This window comes from Choloepus didactylus, chromosome 5, assembly GCF_015220235.1.
Source record: "Choloepus didactylus isolate mChoDid1 chromosome 5, mChoDid1.pri, whole genome shotgun sequence".
NCBI lineage: Eukaryota > Metazoa > Chordata > Mammalia > Pilosa > Megalonychidae > Choloepus > Choloepus didactylus.
The window spans coordinates 35,879,433-35,904,729 of NC_051311.1; the positions used below are offsets into that span (position 1 = coordinate 35,879,433).

Sequence of the window (25,297 nt, forward strand, 5' to 3'; positions counted from 1 at the left end):
AATTTAAAAAAAAGAGTGCCTAGTAATAAATCTAACAAAGGGTGTATAAGAGATTCTGAAGAATATTACAAAACATTACTGAAGAACAAAAGAAACTAGAATAAGCAAAAAAAAAAAAAACATATTACATATTCATGAAGAGGAATATTCAATTATAAATACATCACAATTTTTCCAAATTAATCTATTCTCTCAGTGTGCCTCTAATCAAAACCCTATTACAGGAAGATCTAAGAAGGTGGCATAGAGAGGAGTGGAAGCTAATTAGTCCCCCTGTAACAACTAATAAACAACCAGCAACAGCTAGTAAATAATCCAGAATAACTGCAGGGGGACAAAAATGACCATCCACTCATCATACACCAACCTGAATTGGGAGGAATGCCCGAGATCGCAGCATAAAATCTGTAAGTAAAACCTGCAGATCCAAGCCAGGAGCCCCTTCCTCACACATCATGAGCTGCAAAGCCTCGCGATGCTAGAGAGCAGCTCTCTCCGAGCAAGTGAAGACAGCTCAGCTGAGCTCCAACTGGAGTTTTAATTGGCAAGAGTGGACTGCTCGATGCAGGCTGTGAATCCCCAACAAGCAGACAGAGGTTCGGGTGATGACTGACCTTGGAGAACTGGAGGGTGGCCACGGACTGGCCCTGAAGGGGGTGTTCTGTCCCTGTTTTGGCTCAGTGGAGAAAGCCTCAGCCATTTTCAGTTCCAAACGATCTGATCCAGACAAGGGTGGAGACGGTACAAGCAGAGAGAGATCATTCAAATGCTAATGACCTCTCCCTAGGGGGTCTATCCTCCCTAAGAGGAAAGAGGTAGGACCCAGCTCTACTACCTGCCTTCCATTCAAAACCAGACCCCAGAGCCTTGGAGAAAACAGCCAAGGGCCATACCACCTTACACCAGTCAGGAGTTACAGGCTGAGAGGCGCCACCTGCTGGGCAGAAAAGCACAGTGACCTGAGGAATCACAGGGTGTACCAATTTTCTAAGACACCCCATCAGGGAAACTGGATACTGAATAGTTCTTCCCTCTGGGATGGGAAACTGTTTGGGTCTGGGAAAACCTGATTGGGTTAACCAAGGAAACCAGATGCCTAGACAACAGAAAACTACAACCTATACAAAGAAAAATAAAGTTATGGCCCAGACAAAGGAACAAACTTGCATTTCAACTGAGACACAGGAATTTATACAACTAATACTAAGTCAATTAAAAAACTTTAGGAAAGATATGGAGAAAGAGATGAACTGTATAATGAAAACACCGGATGTACATAAGGTAGAAATTGAAAGTTCCAAAAAACAACTGACAGAATCTATGGAAATGAAAGGCACAACACAAGAGATGAAAGATACAATGGAAACATACAACAGCAGATCTCAAGAGGCAGAAGAAAACACTCAGGAACTGGAGAACAAGGCACCTGAGAGCCTACACACAAAAGAACAGACAGAGAAAAGAATGGAAAAATATGAGCAACATCTCCGGGAACTTAAGGACAAAACGAAAAGCAAGAATGTATGTGTCATTGGTGTCCCCAACGGAGAAGAGAAGGGGAAAGGGGCAGAAGCAATAACAGAGGAAATAATTAATGAAAATTTCCCATCTCTTATGAAAGACATAAAATTACAGATCCAAGAACTGCAGCATACCCCAAACAGAATAGATCTGAAGAGGCCTATGCCAAGACACTTAATAATCAGATTATCAAACATCAAAGATAAAGTGAGAATCCTGAAAGTAGCAAGAGAAAAGCGATCCATCACATATAAAGGAAGCTTGATAAGACTATGTGCAGATTTCTCAATAGAAACCATGGAGGCAAGAAGGAAGTGGGATGATCTATTTAAGATACTTGTTCTAGTTTGCTAATGCTGCCGAAATGCAAAACACCAGAGATGGATTGGCTTTTATAAAAAGGGGGTTTATTTGGCTACACAGTTAGTCTTAAGGCCATAAAGTGTCCAAGGTAACACATCAGTAATCAGGTACCTTCACTGAAGGATGACCAATGGCGTCCGGAAAACCTCTGTTAGCTGGGAAGGCATATGGCTAGTGTCTGCTCCAAAGTTCTGGTTTCAAAATGGCTTTCTCCCAGCACGTCCCTCTCTAGCAAGCTTGCTCCTCTTCAAAACGTCACTCACAGCTGCACTGAAGTTCCTTCTCTTTGAGTCAGCTCATTTATATGGCTCCACTGATCAGGTGCCACCCCGAATGGGTGGGGCCATGCCTCCATGGGAATATCTCATCAGAGTCATCACCCACAGCTGGATGGGGCACATTCCAAGCAAATCTAATCAGCACCAAAACGTCTGCCCCAAAAGACTACATCAAAGATAATGGCGTTTGGGGGACACAATACATTCAAACTGGCACAATACTGAAAGAGAAAAACCAGCAACCAAGAATCCTACATCCGGCAAAACTATCCTTCAAATATGAGGGAGAGTTTAAAATATTCTCTGACAAAAAGACAATGACAGAGTTTGTGAACAAGACAGATACCTGCTCTATGGTAAACACTAAAGGAAGCACTGCAGTCAGAAAGGAAAAGACGGGAGTAAGAGGTTTGGAAAACAATTTTGGGAGACAGTAACCCAGCAATGTAAGTACACTGAACAAAGATGACTGTGAGTATGGTTGAAAGAGGAAGGTTGGGACCATGTGGGACAAGAGAACAACAGATGAAGGATAAAGACTGGGACTGTATAACTCATGGAAACCTAGGGTGCTCAACGATTGTAATAAAAGGTACAAATATGTTTTTACATGAGGTACAACAAATGAATGTCAACATTGCAAGGTGTTAAAAATAGGGTGGGGTTGGAGGGGAAATACACTCAATGCAAACTAGAGACTATAATTTATGGAAATATAGTATTATGCTTCCTTTAATATAACAAAGGCAATATACCAAAACTAAATGCATATGGGGGGGAAAGAGGGAGAATAGGGGAAGGGTATGGGACTCCTGGCATTGGTGATGTTGTCTGACTATTCTATTTTAGGTTAATGCTATCTTTCCTTTTGTTGCTTTATAGCTGTCATGTTTTGGGTTTTCTTTGTTTGTTTATTTGTTTGTTTCTCTCTTTCTCTTTTCTTTTTCTTTTGTCTCTCTGCCTTCTTTGACTCTTCCTCCATCTTTGTGGAAGAAATGGAGATGTCCTTATATAGACAGTGGCATTGGTGCTAAATACATAAATACGTGACTATACAGGGAACCAACGATCATTTATTTAGGACGGAATGCATAGTGTGTGAACAAAACCATCTTTAAAGAAACGGGTTGATGAAGAAACTCTGAGGGCACTATACTGAGTGAAATAAGAAAGGCACATAAAGGCAAATATTGCAGGATCTCACTGATATGAACTAATTATAATATGTAAACTCATAGACATGAAATATAAGTTACCAGGATATAGAATGAGGCTAAAGAATGGGGAGTGGTTGCTTATTATGAGCAGATGTTCAAATAGGGTGAACTTAAACGTTTGTAAATGGACAGGGGTGACGGTAGCATGTTGTGAGAATAACTAACAGTGCTGAAAGGTGTGTGAAGGTAGTGGAAAGGGTAAGTTCAGAGTCATGCATGTCACCAAAAGGAAAGGTGGAGGTTAAAAGATGGGAATGTATAAAACAGTGAATTTTGTGGTGGACAATGTCCGTGATTAACTATACAAATATTAGAAATCTCTCTCACGAACTAGAACAAATGTATGACACTATTAACTAGAAGTTAATAATAGAAAGGCATATAGGTAAAAATATATTCCTATTGCAAACTATATACTACAGTTAGTAGTATTTTAACATTCTTTCATGAACAGTAATAAATGTACTACACCAAAACTATGAATCAATAATGGAGGGGGGGTGGCTATGGGTAGGGGAGGATTTGAGTTTCCCTTTTTTGTCTTTATTTCCTTTCTGGAGTCATGAAAATGTTCTAAAAATTGAAAAAAAAATAATTGTGGTGATGGATGCACAGCTGTATGACGGTACCATGGGCAATTGACTATACATTTTGGAACTTTGGATAGTTGTATGGTATGTGAACAATCTCTCTCTCTCTCTGTGTGTGTGTGTGTGTGTGTGTGTGTGTATATACACACACACATATATATATACACACACACATATACATATAAGTATACATATAAATCCTATTACAGTTTTTCATAGAACTTAGACTAAAATTTATGGTAAAGTGAGTGGCTAAGAATGGTCAAGGACCTAAGAAAGACAAATGAGGAAGAATTAGACCTACCAAACATCAAGATATACAAAGTAACAGTACTGAAAATAGTGCAAATTTGAAGCAGAAAGGCAAACAAATCAATGAAACATCATAAAGACACAAAAAACAGACCCAAGCATAAATGGTACTTCAATATGATAAAGGAGGCATGTCCAGTTTAGAGGGGCAGGAATCTGTTCTTGAATAAATGGCTATGTTACAACTGGCTTTCTATTTGAAAGACAAATAAAAGTAGCTATATCTGTCATATCATATTCAAAAAGTAAAGTTAAAAATTTCTAGAATATAGTAGCATTTCTTTATAACAAGGTGTTCTAGTTTGCTAATGCTGCCTGAATGCAAAACACCAGAAATGGATTGGCTTTTATAAAGGGGGTTTATTTGGTTACAAAGTTACAGTCTTAAGACCATAAAGTGTCCAAGATAACACATCAACAATCGAGTACTTTCACTGGAGGATGGCCAATGGCATCCAGAAAATCTCTGTTAGCTGGGAAGGCATGTGGCTAGCATCTGCTCCAAGTCCCGGTTTCAAAATGGCTTTCTCCCAAGACGTTCCTCTCTAGGCAGCAGTTCCTCAAAAATGTCACTCTTAGTTGCTCTTGGGGCGTTTTTCCTCTCTTGGCTTCTCCGGAGCAAAAGTCTGCTTTCAATGACCATCTTCAAACTGTGTCTCAGCTGCAGCTACTCTCTCAGCTCCTGTGCATTCTTCAAAGTGTCCCTCTTGGCTGTAGCAAGCTCACTCCTCCTGTCTGAGCTTACATAGTGCTCCAGTGAACTAATTCAGACCCACCCTGAATGGGCAGGGCCACACATCCATGGAAATTATCCAGTGAGAGTTCTCACCCACAGTTGAGTGGGGTGCATTTCCATGCAAACAACCTAATCCAAACATTCCAAATTAATCCCCACTAATATGTCTGCCCCACAAGATTGCATCAAAGAATACGGCTTTTTCTGGGGGACATAATACACTCAATCCAGCACACAAGGGTAGGAAAGCATTTTTAAAGTAGAAGCAAACCATAAAAAAAAGCTAAAAATTTTGACTATATCAAAATCTAAAACTTCTGTATTATCAAAAATTTATTTAGAGAGGATTGTGGGAAGATGGAGGAGTAAGAAGCTCCAGGAATCAGTTCTTCCACCAGAACAACTATTGAACAGGCAGGAACTTCCTGGATCACCTATTTTGAAACTCCAGAGTCTAGGAGAACACTGCAGTATCTAGGCAGGAGTAAGAGGAACAGGCTGGTAAATTGTAGTCAATACCAATGAATTTCATCCTCCATAGAGTGGCTGCCATCTCCCATCCCCAGTCTCATGGCAGGCAGCACTGGGGTCCACAGTCTTGGATTATGGTGCATCTTTCTAGCATCAAGACAGGATATGAATACTTAGTTCGCCAAGATCCAGGAGCGTGTGGTCCAAATGCTCCTCACTGCTTTTGATTAGCTTCTTCTGATCACCGGGGTCACAGCTCCTAGAGTGGCCATTATTCCAACCCCATTCAGACAAAAGAGGCAGAGGAGTGTAGAGAAAATGTAGAGAAATATCTTAAAGATCTTGTGATACAAGGTGGTTTCCTAGACCATACACCCAAAGCACAAGCAATCAAAGAAGAAACAGATAAATGGGATCTCCTCAAAATTAAACACTTTCGTACATCAAATGACTTTGTCAGAAAACTAAAAAAGGCAGCCTACAGCAATGGGAAACAATATTTGGAAACCACATATCAGATAAGGGTTTAATATCCAGAATATATAAAGAGATCCTACAACTCACAACAGAAAGACAAAAAACAATTAAGAAATGGGCAAAAGACAAGGACAGACACTTCTCTGAGGAGGAAATACAAATGACTCAAACACATATGAAAAGATGCTCCACTTCACTGGCTATTAGGGAAATGCAAATCAAAACAACAATGAGATATCATCTCACAATTACTTACCAGAATGGCCATTATTAAAAAAAAAAAAAAAATTAGAAGTGCTGGAGAGGATATGGAAAAAGAGGCACACTTATTCGCTGTTGGTGGGAATGCAGAATTGTGCAGCTACTCTGGAATGTGGTCTGGTGGTTCCTCAGGAAGCTAAGTACAGAATTGCCATATGATCCAGCAATTCCATTACTAGGAATACACTCAGAAAAACAGAAAAGCTAAGATACAAATGGACATTTGTAAACCGATGTTTATAGCAGCATTATTCATGATTGCCAAGAGATGGAAACAGCCCAAATGTCATGAACAGACAAGTGGATAAACAAACTGTGGTATATACACACAATGGAATACTATGCAGCTGTAAGATAAAACAAAGACACAGAACATACGATAACATGGATGAACCTTGAGGACAGTATGTTGAACGAAGTTAGCCAGAAACAAAAGGACAAATACTATATGGTCTCACTAAAATGAACTAACATTAATGAGCAAACTTTGAGTGTTAAAAGCTGAGAACACAGGTTATCAGAGATAGAAAAAGGGTAGAGATCAGGCATTTGATGCTGAAGAGCACAGAATGTTCAACAGGATTGATTGTATAGATCCAGAAACGGATTGTATAATACTGTGTGATGGTAGCAGAATATTGTAAGTACACTGAAAAAAAGATATCTGTGAGTAAAGCTGAAAGAGGAGGGGTAGTGGTAAGTATGATACCAGAAGGAAAGATAGACAATAAAGACTGGGACTGTATAACTTAGTGAAACCTAGAGTGGTCAATGATGGTGATTAAATGTACAAATATAAAAATGTTTTTACATGTGGGAGAACAAATGAATGTAAACCATGCAAGGGTTGAAAAAGGGATGGTAATTGGGGAACAATATAATCAAAGGAAACTGGAGTCTACAGTTAACAGTAACATTGTAACATGCTTCCATTAAATGTAACAAAGGCAATATACCAAAGCTAAATGTCTATGAGAAGGGTATATAAGGGAGGGGTATAGGACTCTTGGTAGTGATGTTTTTGTCTCACCGTATTATTTTACTGTATTGTACAGTATTTTAATTTTTTTTATCTTTTTTATTCTTTTTTTAGATTTTTTTGGAGTGTGAATATATTCGAGCACTGATTGTAGTGATGAATGTACAACTGTATGATGATACTGTGAACAACTGTATACTGTGGATAATTCTATGGTATGTGAATATATCTCTATAAAATTGCAGGGAAAAATATCAACAGAGGGATACAAGTGCTAGAGAAAACATGGAGAGAGGGATGTACCTATTTTCTGTTGGTGGGGAAGTAGAATGGTGTAACCTATCTGGAGGACAGTGTGGTGGTTCCACAAGAAGCTAAGTATGTGGGTACCATAAAGTCCTGCAACCTCATTATAGGGTATATACTTGGAAGATCTGAGAGCAGGGACACGAATGGACATCTGCACACTAGTGTTTATGATGGCAATATTCACGATTTGCAATGGATGGAGGTGGCTTAAGGGTACAATGAATGATGAACAGAATGGTGAACTGTGGTACACGCACACAACAGAATATTGAGCAGCTACACGAAGGAATGAAGCTGTGAGACATGCAACTAGGTGAATGAATCTTGAGGACAGCATTTTGAGTGAAGTATGCCAGAAATGAAAAGACAAACATTTTAATGCCTCACTAATATGAACTAACTATAACGTGTAAATGCTGAGAATTGAATCTTTGAATACAGCTTATCAGGAGAATGCTTATCGTAATGGTCTCTTAGATTGTAATCACTTACAGTAGTCACATCTTTTCCTGAATTGTAATCATTATTTCCAAATTCTGAGATGCTGAGCTCTTTGTAAACAACCTGGTTGGTCTCTGTAACTTTGGGTATCTGTGTGACACCCGAAACTCAGAGCTAGAGCTCAGCAGCTATCAATGTCAGTATTAGCACATACAGCAACTGTTTTAAAAAGCTGAAAAAGAGTTCAGACTTCAATTAGATATATGAATGAAGCGGACCTGGTCAGGACCAAGGCAAATCAGGCCAAAGGGTAAAGGACGATATTCACTGTGTTTTAAAACTTCAACTTCCATGTGAGACCAAGGGAAGAGATGTTTATTTGGTACACGATCTATACCTGAGGAACCAGGGAAAAAGGCAGAAATGTTGGACATTCCCACCTGGGTTATTATTGATATTCTCACAAACATTGAGGACTAATAATTTAGTAGGATGAGCCCTCGCTCTTGGGGCCTGTCCTTATGAAGCTTGTTGCTGCAAAGGAGAGACTAAGCCTACTTATACTTGTGCTTTAGAGTCTCCTCCAGAGAACCTCTTTGTTGCTTAGATGTGGCCCTCTCTCTCTCTAAGCCCATGCGGCAGGTGAACTCACTGCCCTCCCCTCGATGTGGGACATGACTCCCAGGGGAGTAAATCATCCTGGCAATATGGGACATGACTCCCAGAGATGAGCCTGGACCTGGCATTGCAGGATTGAGAAAATCTTCTTGACCAAAAGGGGGAAGCAAAATGAAACAAAATAAAGTTTCAGTCTCTGAGAGATTTCAAATGGAGTTGAGAGGTCACTCTGGAGGGCATTCTTATACACTATATAGATATCCCTTTTTGGTTTTTATTGTATTGCAATAGCTAGAAGGAAATGCCTGAAACTGTCGAACTGCAACCCAGTAGCCTTGATTCTTGAAGACGACTGAATAACTATGTAGCTTACATGGTGTGACTGTGGGATTGTGAAAACCTGTGGCTCCCACTCCCTTTATCCAATGTATGGACAGATGAGTAGAAAAATAGGGACAAAAACTAAATGAAAAATAGGGTGGGATGGTGGGGATGGAATGCTTTGGGGTGTTCTTTTTTACTTTTATTTTTATTCTTATTTTTATTCTTTTTGGAGTAGGGAAAATGTTCAAAAATTGATGAATGCACAACTATATGATGATATTGTGAACAGCTGAAAGTACACTGTGGATGACTGTACGGTATGTGAGTATATCTCAATAAAACTGAATTAAAAAAAGAAAACACAAATGGACTAAACTCTCCAGTCAAAAGGCAGAGACTGGCAGAATGGAATAAAAAAAAATTAAAATATATATACTGCTTAAAGAGACTCATCTTAAATTCACAGACACAAGTAGGCTGTAAGTAAAAGGATGGAAAAAATAGATCCTATGCAAATAGTAACCTAAAGAGAACTGGGATACCTATACTAATATCACATAAAATAGACTTTCAGTCAAATACAGTTAAAAGGAACAAAGAAGGTCACGCTATACTGATAGAGGGGTCAATCCACAAGAAGACATGAAAAGGGAGACATTATTAACAACCCCACAGAAATAAAAAGTAGTACAAGAGGATACAGTGAACAACTATATGCCAAATTAGATAACCTAGATGAAATAAACTAATTCCAAGGCACAAAGTACCTACACTGACTCAAGAAGAAACAGAGAATTTCAACAGACCAATAACAACCAAGTTTTAATCAGTGATCAAAAGCCTCAGGACCAGATGTTTTCATAAATGAATTTTACCAAACATTCCAAAAAGAATTACCACTGCTCACACTCTTCCAAAAACCCAAAGATGAGGCAAAAATTCCCAACACATTCTATGAGGCAAGCATCACCCAAACACCAAAAGCCAGATAAAAATGCCACAGAAAATCACAAACCAATATCCCTTACTAATATAGATGCAAAAATCCTCAACAAAAACTAGCAAATCAAATCCAATAGAATACTAAAAGATTTATACACCATAATCCTATGGGATTTATCCCAGGTATGCAAGGATGGTTCAACATAAGAAAATCAATTAATGTAATACGCTACATTAATAGAACACAGGAAAAAAAAAAAAACACAATCATTTCAATTGACACAAAAAAGGCATTTGACAAAATCTAGCACCTTCCTGATTAAAAAAAAAACACTTAAATTTGGTTACAGAAACTTCCTCAGTATGAGAAAGACCATATATGAAAAATCTACAGCAAACATCATATTCAATGGTAAAAGACAGAAAGCTTTCCCTCTAAGATCAGAAACAAAACAAGGATGCTCACTGACACCACTGTTCAATACTCTACTGGAAGGTTCTTGGGTAACGAAAAGAAACAAAAGGCATCCAGATTGGAAAGGAAGATGTAAAACTTGCCCTATTTGCAGACAACAGATTATATATGTAAAAAGTCCCAAAAATCTACAACAAAGCTACTAGTGATAATGAACGAATTCAGCAAAGTGATGTGGTACAAGGTCAAGATGCAAACATCAGTACTGTTTTTATACACTAGTAATGAACAATCTGAAGAGGAAATTAAAAAAACTTCCATTTACAGCAGCAACTAAAAGAATGAAATATCTAGAAGTAAATTTAATCAAGGATGTAAGGGACATATGCAGAAAAGTACAATACATGGCTAAAAGAAATCAAAGAAGACCTAAATAAATGGAAGAACATTCCATGTTCACACACTAGAAGACTAAATGCTGTCAAGACATCAATTCTACCCAAAGTGATTTACAGATTCAAAGCCATCCCAACCAAAATTCCAACAGCTTCTTTGCAGAAAGGGAAAAGCCTATCATCAAATCTATATGGAAGACTAAGGGGCCCTGTTTAAAAAAAGAACAAAGTAGGACTCACACTTCCTGATTTTAAAACTTACTACAAATCTACAGTGGTCAAAACAAAATGGTACTGGTACAAGAACAGACCTATAGACCAAAGGAATTGAATTGAGAGTTCTGAAATAATCTTTCATATCTATGGCCAACTGATTTTTGACAAGGGTGACAAGTCCACTCAATGGAGTAAGAACAGTCTCTTCAACAAATGATGCTGGGAAAACTAGATAACCATATGCAAAAGAATGAAGGTGGACCATATATAAAAACCAACTCAAAATGGCTCAAAGACCTAAATGTAAGAAGGAAAATTATAAAACTCCTAAAAAAAATCATAGGGAAGCATCTTCAGGACTTCATGTTAGGCAGTGGTTTCTAAGACTTTACACCAAATGCATGAGCAACAAAAGAAAAAATAGACAAATAATGGAACTACATCAAAAATAAAACTTCTGTGAATCAAAGGACTTCATCATGAAAGTAAAAAGATGACCTACAGAATGGGAAAAAAAATTTTGGAAACCACATATCTGAGAAGGATTTAATATCCAGAATTTATAAAGAAATCCTACAACTCAACAACAAACAGACAAAAAAAAAATTAAAATTAAATTAAAATTAAAAATGCCCATCTCCAAAGTAGATTTTCAAATTAGGGAAATGCAAATCAAAACCATAATAAGACACCATTTCACACCCACTAGAATGGCTACTGTTAAAAAAAATTGAAATTAACAAGCGTTGGAGAGAAAGTGGAGAAACACAAACACTCATTCATTGTTGGTGGGAATATAAAATGATACAGCCACTGTGGAAAACAGTTTGGCATTTCTTCAGCAAGTAGAGACTTACCAGATGACCCAGCAATACCACTTCTAGCAATATACTCAAAAGAAATGAAAGCAGGGACTCCAACAGATATACGCACACCAATGATCATAGCATGAATATTCACAATTGCTAAAAGACGGAAGCAACCCAAGTGCCCAATGACTGATGAATGGATAAATAAGATGTAGTAAATATATACAATGGAATATTCAGCAGTGAAAAGGAACAAAGTTCTAACACATGCAACAACACAATTGAATCCTGAAGACATCATGTTGAATGAAATAAGCCAGACACAAAAGGACATCTATTATATGAGCTCACTGATTTAAAAACTAAAATAAGCAAATTCCTAGAGTCAGAAACTCAAATACAGGTTACCAGGATCCAGGGTGGGGGTAGAATATGAAGTTAATTCTTAATTGGTGCTGAGTTTCTGCTTGGGGTGATGGAAAAGGTTAGGTAATATATAGTAGTTTTGGTAACAGAGCACTGTGAATTGTAATGAACAGTACTGAATGTGGTTAAAAGGGGAAATTTTAGGTGGTACATACACTGTTATAATAAAACATTTTAAATAAATAAAAAACAACCACAAGACTGTACAACACAAACAGTGAACCCTAAATGTAAACTACGGGCTATAGTTAACTGTACAATTGTAATAATATTTTCACATCAGTTGTAACAAAGGTACCACACTAATGCAAAATGTTAAAAGTGGGGACAGGTATATAGGAACTCTGTATATTCTGCATGATCTTTATGCAAACCTACAACTTCTCTTATTTAACAAAATGATTTTTAAAATATGTCATAGATTAGGAGATGACATTTGCAAGAAGTTAATATCCAGGATATAAAAAGAATTCCTATAGAGTATAAGAAAAAGAAAGAAACACAATAGAAAAATGTGCAAAGACGGGAACAGGCAATGAAAACTGTTCAACCTTTTTCAACCTAGTAATCAGAGAAATACAATTTTTTAAAATGAGACATCACTTCACATTCTTTAGCAACAACACAAGTAAGACTGACAATACCAAGTGTTGTCACAGATGTGCCAAAAAAGAAACTCTTATACACTGCCAATGAGATTATAAATTAGTACAACTCTTGGTAAAGCAATTTGGCAATATTTTATAAGGTTGAAGACGTGCACACCCTCTGATGAAACAAGTACATTTCTGATTATTTTCTACTGGGAAAGCTGAACATGAACATAAAGAGCTATTTACTGTTCCATTTTACATAATAGAAAAAACTGAAAAATGTTCAAATGAAAAAATTAATTGTATATTCACATATTATAATTCTTATCCTGATATGCGTATATCAACACTGCTAAAACTTAAAAACATAATATTGAGGGATTTAAAAAAAAAAACCATACTGACAGTTATTTACAGTATGGTATCATTCTGTAAATCTTTAAATTCACAAAGCAATAATCATATATTGTTAATGCATGTTTGTATAAAGTACTGTAAGGATAAAACTGAATACTTACCAGAAAATATCTACCAGAAGAAGTAGAGAGCAAGAGAAAGAGGGGGAAAAGACTAAGGAGGAGAAAACAGGGGGCTGGAACTTAATCTATAATGTAGTTAGTTGGCTAGTTAATTCTGACATAATTATGACAAGACGTTAACATTTGTTCACTCCAGATAGGGGCTATATTGGTGTTTGTTATAATATCTTTTGCATTTTTTTCCTAAAACAAAAAATTTTAAAGAATCCTATTTAATAAAAAAGAAAAAAATCTTAGGGCTCAACCTCTGTCTCCAGTCTAGACACCTCCTTTGAACACTGAACCTTTTACCCAATTGTATTAGACCTGTATGCCTGCAATCTTTAAATACCAAATGTTTAAAATATATTACTTTCTCCTTATCCCTCACCACTTCTTCTACAATCTTTCTGCTAATATGATCACCATACTACTACTACTTAAAATTTTTCAATAATTCCCAGTATTTTCCAACAACTTAAGAAAAAAAACAGCACAGATGCTCAAACAAAGAAAACAAATTAAAACAAGGACCTGGCCTAGAACCTCTCTAGTCTGGCAGGTTAGGCCTCAGAGCAAGCCACTCACTAAAGCTTGAAAATTCCTGTTATGCAAAATAAAACTTATATTCCTTAAGAGGACAAATTAAAAGGCCTTCATTTCCTGGCCCTCTGCATTTCCAAACACATCTCCTGCCACTCTCTGCTTCCAACTACAATTTCTAATTTCATCATATGCTTGTATTTCTTCACACTCACCAAGTTAGCCTCATCTCTATGATTTTAGCTAATGCTGTAGCCATCAGGATCACAAAATCTTGTTCCAGTGCTCACCACATGTACACATAGCTCCATATTTTGTCTTTTAATACCCACTTCAGCATATATATTCTGAACTTGTAAACAGGCCTCTGTAACCAGAAAAGTGGTTCATGTCTTTAGGGCTAAAACAAGGTAGGCCAATAGTCCAAGAAAACCACAGCCCTCTCTTTATCTTAACACCCTCACTTCTGCCCAATCATCTTGTAACCTTGCTTCCTGGTGCTTCTCTATTTCTTACAACAAATTTAGCCAACAGTTTAACTGTTCTTTTACTCCCACCTCTGACATTTTTATTATCTTTCTAGCTTCTGCCACTGCTAAGGTTCTGACAGCACCAATCTGAGAGTTCCCTTGCTTTTTGACAGTAAATGAAATCCTGCTAATAACTAACTTCAATTCCCTCTCTATTAATGATGACAGGTTAAATGGGGCAGTCAAGTAAATGCTGCTGACAGTTTTAAATGCCAGTGCATTAAAGCAAAAGGTGCCAGATCAACCTTTCAGAGTTGTTGCATTTAATAAGGTTAAAATCCAATCTTCTGCTTTGAAAGGCTAGAGAATCCAATTTATCAATTCAGCATTGAATGATCAAGTTCTGGAGCATGCACAAAAATACAATTCACAAAAGACTGTTTCATCCTACACAATGTCAGTTCATGAATTTAAAATAAGGATATACCAGATTGATCATTCCTATTATCCAGGACATCCTATTATTCCTGGTATCAAAATGTCTAGATCTAAAAAATCAAATTCATGTTCAGTTATTTAGCAAGCAAGAAATTGGAATAAGATGAATTAAATGTTCTCAAGGAATTGAATGTACTTTTCTAGTGATATAAATACCAATATTTACCAAATAAGGCTTTAGTGGAGTTTCACCTTAGGTAGTCACAATGACTAAATGGTAGAAGGGAATCAAAGGATTAGGAAGTTGCTTTTTTATGTCACAGCAACAGCCCGTAGAAATAGTCAAGAACTATGTGTCAAAATAAGTACCCTTTTACATAACCAGATCAATCTTCTTAAAGAAGATAGTAAGTAAATTAACACACCTTGAAAATCAAAATTAGAATGCTTACAACAATCTTGAGAAACACAATCCTTTACAAACCAAAGGGTAAAGCTTTACTTACATGAAGGTATAATGAACTGTGGTTCAGTGTTGCCTGCGTAGCCAAGCTTGGTATACCTAAAAGCACAAAGTCATCAATACATGTTTAGATAATAATGTTCTTCTTTATATTCCATGACTATTTTTTATTATAAGCTCTCCAAGTCCTAAAATAGCAAGCCTCAGAATACTCCCTTGAAATAAATAAAACTTGGGAGCACTAAGAATCAAACACTAATTTCTGATGAGAAAGCAGTTACAAAACTTTTAAGTATTATGCTTGTTTCTACTGGAAAAAATACTTGCATACACATATTAACACATCAATTACAACTGTATCCCTAGTAACTTTAAGTGCTTCTACATTCTTATAATCTTTACAAAAACACTGTAAAAGTAGTAGTAGATACTATCCCTATTTTGCAAATAAGAAAACTGAGGCACTGAGAAAGTTAATTAAGCTGTGCAACGCCAAAGAGATAGTAAGCTGCAGAATTAGGACCCAAATCTAAATACGCAGGCTCCAGTTCCAGTGCTGGCTTATAAGGAAGTGTACTTACTTCTCAAACTTCCTGAACTTTCTTTGGGGTTAGAAAATGATTATATAATTTTCTTAAAATGTCATGGCATATGTCTAGAAACAGCTACTGCTGTCTCCTAAGAAGCATCTGACAGGAGCATCTCTTTATCATCTCATTTCAGAACAAGCCCATTTTCTGTCAAGATATTATGTATAATAGATTCCAAAAGTCTTAACTAAAACAAATGCCAAAATACTACTATTTGCTCCAAAAACATTTGCTAATCTCCTAAATATAAAAAAGGAAAAAAAAAAAAAAAAAAAAAAAAAAAAAACACTCAGACCCATCTGCTGGAAATGAAAAGTTGAAAAGTAAAAAGTAAACTGAAAGACTCACAGCTCTTCCACTCTTATTAGAACTACTTTAGTTAATAGTAATCCTAAGAGTCTGGATAACTGAGCCATCATTCTATAATAATGCTTATAATGAATAAGAATACTTTCTAGAAGTGTCAAAAGTAACTTTATTAATTCATTCTGTTTTACAAATTATTTCAAGATGCTTGATACTAAATTTTTTTCTGATGTGGTAATATGTTCTAAATTCTAATAAATTAATTATTTTAAAATGTATTTTAACATATGCTAAACTTTACTATTTTTGAACACAGTCAATGAATGAAGTTTGGGGATACAAAAATGCAAGTTAGCTCTCCTCGAATTACACCTTACTTCACAAACTACACAGGATCTCAGGTCTTTGTGCCACAGGAGCCAGGGCAAGAACAGACCCTGAAATCCATTAGGCCCTACAAGGAGTTTCTGAAAGACAATATCCTTCTGAGGTCTCCTGAGTTTCACAAATTACCAGAGCTAGGAGCAGGGAACACAGATCAAATGGACCCAGAAGTCCTCTACTCCAGGCTTCACCAGACCCACAGCAGAGGTTTCAAAGTCAACCCATAGCCTGAAGGTTTCCTAACTAAGGACAACATAATAATGAACTCTAAAGATTCCACATCATTTTCAGTTCCACCCTCGTTCTAGAAGTACATTCCAGATAATAAATATAAATATACTGAATAACTGACCTAAGGCTAAAGCAGCCTACTGAATCCAACAAGTAGGCCAGAAATCACTAAAAACATCAAATGTGAAGTGTGTGTTTTTATCATATCACATTGCCCACATCAAAAAGGACATGCACCTTGCATTTAAATAAACCTACCTTCCCACGTAGCTAGATTAAGACTGGAACAGAGTCCTTTTTTCATTGTTGTTATCTCCATCACCTGGCACAGTGCCTGGCACTTGGCAGACACTCCATAAATACCCACTGAATGAATTCTTACCAGGTATAAGAAAAAGTAATCACCATCAAACTTCTAGGGGAAAAGACCAACGTTTGAAAGGTGGATGCTAACAGAAAAACAATTTGATGGAAATAGAAAAGATCACAGACATGATCCAATACAATCTCCCCATTTAGAGACTGAAAAACAGCTTTTCTACGTGTAATGGTTTTTTCCCTTAAAAGAAAATACCTGAAATAAATATGATAAAATATAAACATTTACAAAAATTAGGTGCTAGGTATCATTCACATCTGCTGTACTATTTGTATTTCTGAAGGGCAATAGTGTATATTGTATTGTTTATGATCATACACTGGCATCAGACTGCCTGGGTTCAAATCCCAGCTCTGGAATTTACCAAACGTGTAACTCTGGACAAGTCACTTTACCTATCAGTACTTCTGTCTCCCCATCTATAAAATGGGATTAATAATAGAACCTATCTCACAGGGTTATTATAATTAAATGAGATAACAGGCATTAAGCACCCAGAACAGTGCTGTCTATACAAGTTTTAGTTATTATTATTTCTTCTAATATTACTTTTCTGTATGTTCAAAATATTTCATAATTTAAAATGCTGAGAAAAATAAAATGTGTTCTGTATCCAAAGTCATACTATGTTCATTCTTTCTGCTATCCACCACACCACCCTCTTGCAGAGATTAGTCTAATTTTTGTAGTGATGAGAATAAAATGCACAAACGGAGAATCCAGTAGATATCAGATATTCTTCAACAACATATCTCAACTAGAGTCCAAAGTTTCATACCATGAAATCATAAGCTATATGGCAACCAAATGTCAGACTGCAAAAATTTATTTCAGCATTTGCTGCAACATTCAGATTTTGAAACCAGAGCATCCTTTCAGACAAGACAGCCTTCAAAGTGGGCCTCTGTCACAGAGTCACATGGTTCCTTAAGCATCAATAACAATTAAGCAAACAATAATTTCCATGACTGAAGCAAACTAATATTAAGGTATATTGATATTCCCATGTATTAACAACTTACTACAGTCTTCCCTTACCCGCCTAGCATAACTGTAAGCATTAAAAAAGCACTGGCAGGGAGGGGGCAAGATGGCAGCCTAGAGAGGAGTGGAATTTAGTTAGTCCCCTGGAACAATTAATAAACAACCAGGAAGAGCTAGTAAATAATTTGGAATAACTCCTAGGGGACAACCATGACTGTCCACACATTGTACACCAACCTGGACTGGAAGGAATGCCTGAGATTGCAGCATAAAATCTGTAAGTAAAAACTGCGGAACCATGCCAGGAGCCCTCTACCACCACGGCAGGCTGAGCTGCAAAACTTCACTGTGGCAGAAAGTAGCACTCTCCCAGCAAGTGAATACAGCTCAGCAGAGCTCCAACTGTGCTTTTAATTAACAAATGTGGACAGCTGAATATAAGCTACAAACCCCCAACAAGCAGACAGAGGCTTTTAGTGACAACTGACCTTAAAGAACCAGAAGACTCCTCTGTCCCGGGAGGGGGAGCCCAGAAGACCGGATGTTACCTCTGGCGGACGAGTGAAACTGGGGGGCCATGTACTGGCTCCAAAAAGGGACTTTCTGTACCTTTCTCGCTCTCTCTCAACCTGAAGGGCTCAGTGGAGAAAGCCTCAGCCAGTTTCAGTTCACAGCGCTCTGACCCACACAGGGGTGGATGTAACAGTTAGAGAGACAACAATTTAAATGCAGATGATAACTCTTAGGGAATTAAGAGTTAAGGAGGTGGGGCCCAGTTTTCCCTTCAGAACCAGACCCCAGAGCCTGGGAGAAAACAGCCAAAACAGAAACTACAGGGGCCACACCTACTTACACTAGTCTGGAGTGAAAGGCTGACAGGGGCCACCAGCTGGGCAGGTTAGGAAAAGCATAGCGGCTGGAGGCCTCACAGGAAAGCCTGTCATCTTTCTAAGATACACCTGAATATAACTCCATTCTGAGACCTGAACCTGTTCTGGTATGGAAAAATCTGATTGGGATAACCAAGGAAATCAGATGCCTAGACAACAAAAAACTACAATCTACACTAGGAAAAATGAAGATATGGCCCAGTCAAAGGAACAAAATTACACTCAATCAAGATACAGTTGAGATATTCTTCCACTTCAATGAAACAATCTATTGAAGATTTTCAAAGAAACATGCTAAATCAAGTCAAAAACAAAATCAACGAGTTCAGGGAAGATATGGCAAAAGAGATGAAGGCTATAAAGAAAACACTGGATGAACATATGGTAGAAATCTAAAGTCTGAAAAAACAACTGGCAGAATCTATGGAAATGAAAGGCACGACACAAGAGATGAAAGACACAATGGAGACATACAACAGCAGTGTTCAAGAGGCAGAAGAAAACACTTAGGAACTGGAGAACAAAACACCTGAAATCCTGCCCACAAAAGAACAGATAGGGAAAAGAAGAAAAATATGAGCAATGTCTCAGGGAACTGAATGACAACATGAAGCACACGAATGTACATCTCATGGGTGTCCCAGAAGGAGAAGAGAAGGGAAAGGGGGCAGAAGCAATAATAGAGGAAATAATCAATGAAAATTTCCCATCCCTGGTGAAAGACATAAAATTACAGATCCAATAAGTGCAGTGTACCACAAACAGAATAGATCTAAACAGACCTATACCACGACACTTAGTTATCAGATTACCAAACGTCAAAGACAAAGAGAGAATCCTAAAAGCAGCAAGAGAACAGCGATCCATCACATACAAAGGAAGCTTGATAAGACTATATGCGGATTTCTCAGTAGAAACCATGGAGGCAAGAAGGCAGTGGCGTGATATATTTAAGATATCGAAAACAAAAACTGCCAACCAAAAATCCTGTATCTGGCAAAATTGTCCTTCAAATATGACGGAAAGTTTAAAATATTCTCTGACAAACAGACAATGAGAGAGTTTGTGAACAAGATACCTGCGCTACAGGAAATACTAAAGGGAGCACTATAGACAGAAAGGAAAAGACAGGAGTGAGAGGTTTGGAACACAATTTTAGATGATCGTAGCACAGCAATGTAAGTATGCCATACAAAGATGACTATGAGTATGGTTGAAAGAGGAAGGTTAGGAGCATGTGGGACACAAGAAGGAAAGAGGAAAGATAAAGACTAGGATTGTATAACTCAGTGAAACCTAGAGTGCTCAACAATTGTGATAAAATGTACAAATATATTTCTACTTGAGGGAGAACAAATGAATGTCAGCCTCGCAAGGTATTAAAAATGGAGTGGTATTGGGGAAAAAAATACAATCAGTGCAAACTAGAGACTATAGTTAACATAAACATTGTATTAGACTTCCTTTAATGTAACAAAGGCAATATACCAAAGCTAAATGCCAATAAGAGGGGGACATAAGGGAGGGTTATGGGACTCTTGGCATTGGTGATGTTGTCTGTCTCTTATTCTACTTTAGTTTAATTCTATTTTTCCTTTTGTTGCTTTTTTAGTTGTCATGTTTTTCTTTCTTTTTTTTTTCCTTTTCTCTCTCTACCTTCTTTGATTCTTCCTCCTTCTTTATGGAAGAAATGGAGATGTCCTTATATCGATAGTGGTGATGTCGGTGAATACATAAATGTGACCATACAGGGAATCATCGATTGTTTACTTAGGACAGTAAGTATGGTGGGTGAACAAAACCGTCTTTAAAAAAAAAAAAAATACAGGTTGTTCTAGTTTGCTAATGCTGCCGGAATACAAAACACAGAAATGGATTCACTTTTATAAACAGGGTTTATTTGGGTACAAAGTTACAGCTGTAATGCCATAAAGTGTCCAAGGTAAGTCATCAACAATCACGTACCTTCACTGGAAGATGGCCAATGGCATCCAGAAAACCTCTGTTAGCTGGGAAGGCACTTCGCTGGCATCTGCTCCAGAGTTCTGGTTTCAAAATGGCTTTCTTCCAGGACATTCCTCTCTAGGCTGCAGCTCCTCAAAAATGACACTCTTAGTTGCTCTTGGGGCAGTTTTCCTCTCTTAGCTTCTCCAGAGCAAAAGTCTGCTTTTAACAGCCATCTTCAAACCGTCTCTCATCTGCAGCTCCTCTCTTCCCAGCTCCTGTGCATTCTTCGAAGTGTCTCTCTTGGCTGCAGCCAGCTCGCTCCTTCGTCTGAGCTTATATAGTGCTCTAGTAAACTATTCAAGGCCCATGCTAAATGGGCAGGGACACACCTCCATGGAAACTATCCAATCAGAGTCATCACCCACAGTTGGGTGGGTCGCATTTCCATGGAAACACTCAAAGAATTAAAATCTAATCAACACTGATACATCTGCCGCACAAGATTACATCAAAGATAATGGCATTTTGGGGGACATAATACATTCAAACCAGCACACAGGTTGATGATGTAATCTTGAGGGCACTACACTGAGTGAAGTAAGTCAGACGCATAAGGACACATGGTCTCAATGATATGAATTAATTATAATATGTAAACTCATAGACATGAAATAAAAGTTACCAGGATATAGAATGAGGCTAAAGAACGGGGAGCAGTTGCTTATTATGAGCAGAATGTTCAACTAGGTTAAACTTAAATGTTTGGAAATGGACAGAGGTGACGGTAGCACATTATTGTGAGAATAACAGTGCTGAATGGTGTGTGAATGTGATGAAAAGTTGGAGGTTAAAAGATGGGAATGTATAACACAGTGAATCTTGTGGTGGACAATGTCCATGATTAACTGTGCAAATATAAGAAACCTCTTTCATGAACTAGAACAAATGCATGACACGATAATTAGAAGTCAATAATAGACGGGTGTATAGGGAAAAAATACCTATTGCAAACTATGTACTACAGTTAGTAGTATTTTAACATTGTTTCATCAACAATAACTAATGTACTATTCCAATACTATGAATCAATAATGGAGGGGGGGTGGTTAGGGGTATGGGAGGATTTGAGTTTTCTTTTTTTGTCTTTATTTCTTTTCTGGAGTAATGAAAATGTTCTAAAAATTGGAAAGAAAAAAAAATGGGGTGCTGGATGCACAGCTGTATGATGGTAACATGGGCAATTGATTGCACACTTTGGATCTTTGGATAATTGTATGGCATTTGAACAATCTCAATAAAATTAAATTTAAAAAATAAAAAAAAGCACTGGCAAAAACACAAACTATTCAAATCATTTTATGGTATTTAACATCTTTTAATTTTCTTGTGCTGTTCCTCATTAGTACCAAATACATTTGAGCTTTTGTTACTTTGAATAATCACAATGTGATGAACATCCAACAAGACCTTTCAAAAGGAGACACTGAAATTTAAAATGCTAATAAAATCTGCATCAACATAGTCTCATATCAAACCTCAGTGAGAAACTATTAAATGTAACACTGTATATTTGACCTAAGAAGTACTCATCCTGTAATTCTTTCCTTGGAGAACAATCCTGTGCTAGATTGGCATGCCCCAAGAGGGATGCTCTTACAGTGATTCAACTGCATAAAGAACAGAACACCCCTCTCCCCAATCAACAAGTCAAATGAAATTGTTCAATACGAAAAGTGTTCAAGGTACCACTTATGAAAACTAAGAAACATTTTTTTTTAAATCAAAATTTACTAGCTAGAAACTATGTAGCAGGCACTGAATTAGTCACTGAAGATACTGAGAGAAGAAACAAAAGAAAGTAAACATAGCCCTGGTCCTCAGCATTCTTCAAAATGCTTACTTACCTATTTGAAACATAATTTCATATTAACATTTCCAGTTATGGCAAGGTAATGAGAGGCAGATTTAACATCATCTGGATAGGCTTCCAGAAAGAAACTACCAAACTTGGCTGATCACATCACCTGGGAAGGGTCTAAAATACAGATTCCCATGAGTCTATCCCAGATTCCCTGAAATTCGTATCTCCAGGAAAGGAAACTGAGCAACATCTATATTTTTGTTATCTCCTCACCTGCCCCCACACACACCCAACCTTTGGATGATCCCTCAACCAATAAGCTTAAGAATCACTGACCTAAACTACATCATATGAAATCATCTTTAAAAATTTTTTATACAACACAAGCTCTCCAATCTCATTTTTACATTCTACCAAAATCACCTACCTCCCACCACATTTACCAAATCAAATGTATCTATAATATTGATGTTCAGAAGTTCAGAAGAAAGGACTTAAATGTATCAATTTTATCTAATTATTTAGATATGAAATTTCATGAAAAAAATGTATGAAATGTTTTTCAATTCAAACTATTTACGTATGAGAAGAGTTAAAAAAAAAATCCAAGTTCAATCTAGTAGTCACAAAAATCTGGGGCCAAAAGAAAAACATTTAATCTTCAGGAAGAGATTATAGCAGATTTGTGTTTACTGCTATGTACAGACACATAATATAACTTGAAAATAGTTGAAAAACAGTATATATTTATAATTAGCAACAGTTTAATGGGGCCACAATGCTTGGTTCAAATCCCAGTACCACCATTTCCTAGTTGTGTGACTTTAGGCAAGTAAATTAATCCCTCCATATCTCAGTTTCTTCATCTGTAAAATGGAGATAATAATCCCTACTTCAATGTTGAATATTACCATATTTAGAAAATATTTCCTAATTCAAAAATTAAAAGTAGGATCACAGTGTTTAATAATTTCCATTTACTTATTTACTTACTACTGTTTGCTGTGTACCTGTGATTTGTATTTCTTCCATGAATTGTCCTTAGATCTTTTTTTTTTTTACTTGAGTTTTGGTGTCTCCTAACCAATTTTTGTGAACTCATTTATACTGAGGATATTAATGCTTGCTCATACATAATCTGAATTTATCCCAGTTTGTTGTTTCCCTTTATTTACTTTCTGAAATATAATTATTTAAGTAGCTTAAGTGATAAAATCTACTAATTATTTCCTTGACTAATTTCCTTCATTGTGTTTCTACTCCAAAAGTCCCACTCTATACTAAAATGTAATATTGTTCTCTTCCAGTTTTATGTTCATTCTATCTTTTTACCTCAAGTTGGAAGAGCTATATCAATCAAATTTTTCCAAATTGATTGTAATCAACCAATTGATTGGAATCAACCAATTGATTAGATAAGCAATCAAGACTACAAACTTTTATGTTAAAAACTCTTGGGTTTTTGTTTGTTTGTTTTAATACTACCATCTAAAAGGACAGCCAGCACGGTGGAGGCAGGCTTCATTCTCAAAATATATAAACCATGCTTACAAATTGACAGCTCACATTCTCAAACTCAGTGGCAGCCTCCATATATCTCCTGACCTCAGAAAAGACATGAGAGGAAGCTATAGAAATAGAATAAATATTCTATGGAAATAGAATCAATAGCTACATAAAGTATACCAACAGTTACATTTCTTGCTTTTAAACAATATGTTCAAATATTCAAATATCAAAACAACGTAACAAGGTATCAGCTAAGAATTCTCACTCTTAAAATCAATCATCCACCCCATTTCTGCCTTCCATCCACCTCCTATTTTGTTGTATCCGTTCAAAGTTTCTTTATGTAAAAACAGTATATCCCTATTTGCACCTTACATTTTAAATAGGCCTTGTCCAAAGCCTCTTCAATTCTATTTGTTAAATGTCACTATCTTTGAACAGCAGTAACATGTAGACTTTAATTCTGTAAAGTCAGGAAAATTAATCTGACTACTGTTAACGCAACATATTTATATATAACTGAAATTCCTCCTACAACCATGTGTCTTGAGCAGAAGGTGACAATGTAAGCTCAATTTATGTTTAAAAGTATAAATGTTACATCTTAGAACAGTGTTTTTCAAACAGTACCCTACAGGGAAGTTCTTTTGAGATCCCTTATGACTCCAGTCTTCCTCTCCACCCTTCAACCAGAGTAACTTGATTCCCTCTTGAGATTTTCAGGGTTTTAAAAAAAAATGTGGCTACTACTGCCTTAGAATATGGTTTTGATAAAAGTAAAACTGTTTCCAGATCTTACTGATAACAGTTTTTAAATAATACATACTTTCCAACTGTTCACTGTAAATTAACATAAATTGATTTTTTAAATTTTCCTTGGGATGTCGGAGAGAAAAGGGTAGTCCCTGTTTACAGGACATAGAGTTCAATATATAAATTTATTAACTATCATATCCAGATCCAATATCCTTTTTTATTGTCTATTTTGATCTGCCCTTAAATTTTACATTGCCTAATATATTTGTCCACTTCTCCTTCTATTTGAATCTTTTTTTTTTTTTTTGCTTTATATATATCAATGCAATGTTATT

General features: G+C 36.7%; 1 protein-coding gene across 5 annotated transcripts in view; it reads right to left on the reverse strand.

Moving 5' to 3' along the window:
* The window catches only part of ACTR3B (actin related protein 3B), a 156,991-nt gene that overhangs the window by 117,119 nt on the left and 14,575 nt on the right, over window positions 1-25,297 (reverse strand). For 4 of the 5 annotated variants that reach the window (XM_037835760.1, XM_037835759.1, XM_037835758.1 and 1 more), the window contains exon 2: window positions 15,169-15,224. The exons of the other annotated variant lie outside the window; for it this stretch is intronic. In XM_037835760.1, coding sequence (XP_037691688.1) covers window positions 15,169-15,224 — 56 coding nt within the window. The remainder of the gene's footprint in view (window positions 1-15,168; window positions 15,225-25,297) is intronic. 5 annotated transcript variants of the gene reach the window in all.